The sequence below is a fragment of the Cenococcum geophilum genome (genome assembly GCF_001692895.1).
Source record: "Cenococcum geophilum 1.58 unplaced genomic scaffold K441scaffold_8, whole genome shotgun sequence".
NCBI classification, from domain to species: Eukaryota; Fungi; Ascomycota; class Dothideomycetes; order Gloniales; family Gloniaceae; genus Cenococcum; species Cenococcum geophilum.
The window spans coordinates 92,492-98,491 of record NW_027137566.1 but is presented as its reverse complement, the minus strand read 5'-3'; the positions used below and the strand labels follow the sequence as shown (position 1 = coordinate 98,491).

The window sequence follows — 6,000 nt, the reverse complement described above, 5'->3', positions numbered from 1 at the left end:
ACCTTAGAGATGCACCTTAATTAGGGCGTTTAACTAAATGTACGTCCGCTAAGATTTAAGAAGTTATTAAGAAGGTCCGTCGTGACCGCTATGGCAGGGAAAAGAGTACCGAGCAACTTGCTCTTAACACTAATCTTAGCGCTAAAACTATATAGCGAATCCTTAAGTCGCAAAACTTCTATAAGACTAAGGCTACTCGTAAGCCTGGTCTTTTAGCGTAGATAAAGAAGGATAGGCTTAAGTTCTGCCTTCGCTATAAGGACTGGACTTTAGAGGATTAGATGAACGTTATCTAGAGTAATAAAACCTTAGTTATTCTTGGTTATCGCCTTAGAGGCTATCGCGTATAGAGGCAGCCAGAAGAACGCTTTCTTAGATCTATAATAAGACCTCAGTAGAAAGGCTATTTAGAGTTTATATTTTAGGGCAGCTTCTTATATTATAGGAAGGGCCCCTGCTATATTTGGACCCCTAAGACAATATAACAACGAGCTACTGCAACAGCTAATCTTATTAGAATTAACGCCGAACTTAAACCTATCGCAAGAGCAGAATAGGAGCTTACTACTACTATAAAAAGAACAGGAATTCAAAATCTTGTAGGTAAGAAACCTATATAGAAATGGGACAAAAGTCACGGTAAGCTCATAAGAGGTAGTGGCAAAGGAGTTAATTAGTATCGCTATATAACGTTTATCCTCACACTAAAGCTAATTCCGTTTGCTTAAGCTTGCTAAAAGAATCTTCTAAATACGCTAATTTAAGAAGATAAGGCTCCCTCTTATGTTGCTAAGTATTACAACCTTTTAATAAGCGCTATAGAAGTTTAATGCCTTACCTAGTGTGGTAATTCGCCCGATATAAATATAATAGAGCTAGCATAGCCACACCTTAAGAGAGTTACTACTAAGAAGGGCGCCCTTATAGCTTAAAAGCCTACTAAGAAAGCCTAGTATAAAGCATAGAGGGAGCTAAAGCAGTAGCGAATCCAGCGTTAAATTAAGAGGATCCCTCGCTATATACAGGAGATAATAAGGCTTAAAGGAAGCAACGAGTATCGCGAAGGCTTATTAGATAAGCTATATTAACCAGGGCCACCAGAACACCAAGTTCCGCAGCACGATTGGGAGGATATATCTAATATTAAGGAGGAAGAGCCGCAGCTAAAGCCACGATAGCGTGCTCTAAAAAAGGCACTAGTAGCTAAGAGCGCTGCTAGTGCTGCTCTTACTACTATCTTCGCGATACAAGAAGCTTATAAGCTACCTCAAGAACTACCCCAAGAGCCACCCCAAGAGCCTCTAGAGCCACCTCCCGAATCACCTCCTAAACCACCTTAAGCTCTACCTCCGGAGCCACGACGGAACCTACGACGCCGCCTACCAATTAAGCTACTCAATGAAACGTTTATTAAGCCCAAACAAGAGCCACAACAGCAGCAGGAGCTACAGCAGCAGCAGGCTGAGTCATTAAAAGGAAAGAAGCTACGGCGAGGTAGTGGGCGAGGTGGTGGACGAGGTGGTAGACAAGGTGGTGGACGAGGTGGTGGACGAGGTGGTGGACGAGGTGGTGGACGAGGTGGTGGACGAGGTGGTGGACGAGGTGTGGGTGGTGGCGGAGGTGGTGGACGAGGTGGTGGACGAGGTGGTGGACGAGGTGGTGGACGAGGTGGTGGACGGTGTGTGGACGAGGTGGTGGCTAGCTAGTGGGCAGAAGAGTAATCCTATATATCCACCATGATGTCATATATCTACACTTTCGTCGTAGAGAGCCAAATCCATCTTCCATACTAGCCTCCTTCCTAATTCGAACGCCAAGAAAGAAATTTGTGGGTTATTGGTGGCGCATCGGTGGCGCAGGGGGCCGACTATTTTGACCGCTACCTCCGTAGATCTATTAAGAATAACTTTTGGGCTATATATATGCACCTATTGCGACGTCCGTTCAACGTTATAAGCCTACTATCCTAACAACCAGGGGGGGGGGGTTTTAACGAAATATTCTCGACTTTGGGCGGTTGCGGTTAATTTGGCCCAATATTCATGAAATATCGGGTCATCTCTTAATTAATTAACTTTTATGTAGTATGGTTACAGTACATTTGCACGACCAGCTTCCCCCCCTTGAAAAAAAAGTATATTTCGCTTCGGTACGCGGCTCGCCAAATCGCCACCAAAAGCGTATGCTTGGCTGCAGAACTTTGACTTCTGGCGGACTTGTGGATCGGCCTCCTCCGCAGTGTCGTTGTCTTTATCAAATATTCGTGAGGCTTTCACCCGTCCGACATGCCAAATTCCATCGGCCTCTCTGCATAGACAGCGTTGTACTCGTGTTTGCGGGCACAACGGGAGGGGTAGTTAAGGGGGGGAGAAGAAGCGTACGTCTTCATTTTGGTTCTCCTAGCCAACCAAGGCGATTTCTCTATGGCAACCAGAAAGTTCTTAGTATAGCCACAGCCGTTCGCTACAATTACTATGTACAGTTGGTGGCAGTCAGGCGAGATTGGATGCGCGTACCGAATTTGAAATTTCGTAGCGCTCGCTAAAGGAAGCTGGTCGTGCAATGCACTGTAAGCCGTTATGGTCAAGAAATTCGACCGCGAATATAGGGAAAATCATAAAATGCGCTTAACAAGTGCTAGAAAACAGCCTCACACGTGATTCCGGTTGTTTCGCACAAACGTATTTAGTCAGCTTGCGGACCGATTAAAAATCCGGACCCACGGAATCATGTCTGAGCCTGCTGACCCAGCGACAATCGGCATTCCCTTTTCGGACTTTCAGAGGAGGATAAACACAATGAATGTCCTACTTCTCCCTGCCTTGTGAATCTCATTCCTGGCGCCACGAGTTTTCATAGAGCAATGAGAACTCACGACCACAATCATGGAGCTTGTTATTCTCTCCTCTCCGCCTAGGCCCGTTGTTAGAGGTTGCACGCCACCTCCGTGCAATCAACATCGCGTTATTATGTCTTCGTCGTCGCCGGATCTACCTTCGCCTTCTACTTTCTTTTCGAGGAAGGTCAGCAGCGCGTTAAGGAGCGGTTCAAGAGCTGCTCAGGTTCCTGATGGTGCAATTACAGGCTTTGCAACCGCTTCAAGCTTGATTGAAAGCCACCAACTAAGCTTGTCTGTGGAAGAATTCCCCGCCGAGCAGAAAGCAAAGCGACAAAGGGGTTCACTTGCTCAAGTCGATGCTAACACTAGGGCACCCCCCAAGAAACAAACCAAGCGGTCCACAACCAAAGCGCCGCAGCCCAACGACGACTCTATACCCAAAAGACCTAGAAAGAAGGATGCCGGCATCCTTGACAAAGACCATAGTAATATACGCACGTTCGATTGCCCGTTGGCCACGACGAAACTTAGTGAGGCTTCTATTCCTGCTAGCATTGAGGAGGTCGACATTTCCGCCCCGAAGTCTGCACCATCAAAACAACGCAAGCCGAGGCGGCCGAAGGCTAAGTCGGAAGCACAAACGAAACTGAAGAAGGGCAGGATTACGAAGCCAGGTGGGCGTAGTATGCCTTCGAAAAATATCGATCTCAGTCAGGACGGTGCGATCGAGGTAAAGTTAACGGGAGCTGTCGCAAAGCATTTTCTTCGAAAGCAGTCTCCAGGCGTAACCCGAAACAATGACTATCAAATATTAAAGACTGAAAGCCCACCAACGGTAGAGGGCTTTGGAAAGGGGGCAATGGCTGACTCGATTAATCCCACACATCGTCCCCATACCAATGTATTGAGAGAAATATTGAAGGAAGCAAAGTCGGCTATCACTGTTGAAGAAGCATCAACATCTGAAAGGGCGCTTAAGCGGAGGACGAACTGGACACCAATAAAAGATACGGAGCCAGTTGAGACAGAAGATACTGGGTCTACCAAACAGGAGACCGAATCGCTATCACCATTGTCCGCCAAGAATTCATTTGCGAATCGTCTTGTAGATTATGCTTATTCAGAAAACACGGAACCCGATTGTGCTGCAATCTCTATGGGGTATGCTTCGGGCGCAGCATTGACCAAGCGTCGTCGTATTGAGGTATGAGCGCCGATGAGTCAATAATTTTTTCGATCCAACTGCTGATTATCTATCTAGCTTATTGGCTTATCCACGGATCAAGCTTCAATAGCCGCAGTATCTAATCACGTTCAATTGGAGAAGGCAAAGGCGCCAAAGAAGAAAGCAAGGACAATCACAGATCTCGTGACCGCTCAGTATGTGAGGAGGGACGCGCAACTCGCCGTACCAGCTACAACAAGCGACTTTTTCGCTACTCGAGTTGATAAAAACTCGGATACAGTTTCTACACATGCAAGTGACTCGGTGTCCATTAAGCCCGCTCGTCAAAAGGCCACCGGACAAAGGCCTTCCAGAGGAGACACGAAAAAAGAGAGGGTTCCACCCAAATCCAAGGCGAAACCAAAGCTCGCTGCCGCTAAACTGCTGTCGCCTGGGTCAGCAATTAGGAAGATGAACAAACAAGATATTCTCTTTGGAACATCAAGTCAGTTAGCACAAGAGGAATCGCCTTCTTTCATCCAAAAAATTCAGCAAGCTATATGTGAATCTGAGGCAGAAGTCGCTAATAAAAATAACGACCTAGTCGAAAATCTACATCATAGCACAGGCCTTTCACTTGTCAAAGCAACTCGTAGTTTGTGGGCAGCAGCAGCAAGGGACTTTGGAAACAACACCTTGGCTGCAGAAGGATCCCTATATAAACCACCTTCGCCATCTAAAACTAAATTTAACAGCGTATCACAAGACGGGTGTGGACCTGAAAATTTAAATAGCAGTCAGTCGCGTAAAGACTTCACTCCAACAACCGACAAGCCGAAATCTAGCATTTTCGACGTTGAACGATCCGGAAGTTTTGCTGCTCAACCTCAGGCTGAAATTGTACCAAACCCACAAGCCTTCACTGATATTGATGAGTTTGGGAATACCACTCCACGAAAATCTGTTAGACTCCCAGACTTCTTAGATATCGAAGACTTTCGGCAGCATGCTGCTTCAGTTGCACAAGGCCAAAATTCTGTGACTGCAGCCCGTATCCCTACAGGGAAGGAGAGCGTAATATCATCACTAACTAACAGGTCTGTGATAGCTTCATTGACAAAAACGGCCGCATGCAGGAAATTAGCCAAAGACATCCCTAAAATTGCTGTTAGAGATGCGTTATCAAAGCAACCAGCCATGAACACTCAACATACTCTGTCCAAGATGCCTAGTGCCCGTTCTCGCAAATCAATCGTTACTGACCTCTCTTCTTCATTACCAACGAATCAAAAGGACGCGAAGAAATGTTTAGAGCCTTCCCAAATCTCACACTCCACTTTCAACACGTCAAAGAAGAGCGTTACTCAACTGAAGTTCACCCACATAGATGAAATTTCAGACTCCGAAAGCGAACCTACGCCTACGCCGCCCCTGGTGCCAGTATATTGCAGTGCTTCACCGCCCCTCAAATTATGCTCAAGCCAATCCAGTTCGAGAGATTTACCACTGGCTACAGCTACTAGCCTGGCCTGGGCGACCACACGGCTTACTCTCTTCCCGCAAATTACCACTGCCGTCAAAAACGCCCCACGAAGCGTGGATCCCAGCAATCCAAGCTGGTATGAGAAAATACTGATGTACGACCCGATTGTATTGGAAGATTTAACAGCCTGGCTTAACGAGCAAGGCCTACGCATTCCAAAGAAGGCACCAGCCGTAAAGGGTATTAGAAAAGAGAAGGGGAAGAAGAAGGTGAAAGAACGGCAAAACAATGAAGTTAATAAAGCACAGGTAGTAGATAAAGAACTCGAGACTTGGATGGTGCAGAAGTGGTGTGAGGAGAAGAGCGTATGTTGTTTGTGGCGGGAGGGGCTGAGGGGAGGGGTAAAGAGTAGATATTAGGGAATCAGGGTTTGCCTCCCGGCATCATGGCTCTGGAATCTGCAGAACCAGCAGGGCGGAAAAGGGAGGCGTGTTTTTAGCTATGTCTTTGCGG

General features: G+C 46.7%; 2 protein-coding genes across 2 annotated transcripts; both read left to right on the top strand.

Annotated features, from left to right (window-relative positions):
* Positions 1-1,343: 1,343 nt before the first annotated feature.
* K441DRAFT_654708 (uncharacterized protein) lies at positions 1,344-1,706 on the top strand (the record flags this gene model as incomplete). The annotated part of the gene is made up of 1 exon (XM_067647728.1): positions 1,344-1,706. A coding segment is annotated over one exon (363 nt), but the record flags the coding sequence as incomplete, so codon positions are not given.
* Positions 1,707-2,885: 1,179 nt separating this feature from the next.
* On the top strand, positions 2,886-5,906 carry K441DRAFT_674570 (uncharacterized protein; the record flags this gene model as incomplete). Its single annotated transcript, XM_067650766.1, has 2 exons — positions 2,886-4,043; positions 4,101-5,906. 2 exons carry the CDS (start codon positions 2,886-2,888, stop codon positions 5,904-5,906), a joined length of 2,964 nt encoding a protein of 987 aa, XP_067507375.1.
* Between the last annotated feature and the right edge of the window lie 94 nt (positions 5,907-6,000).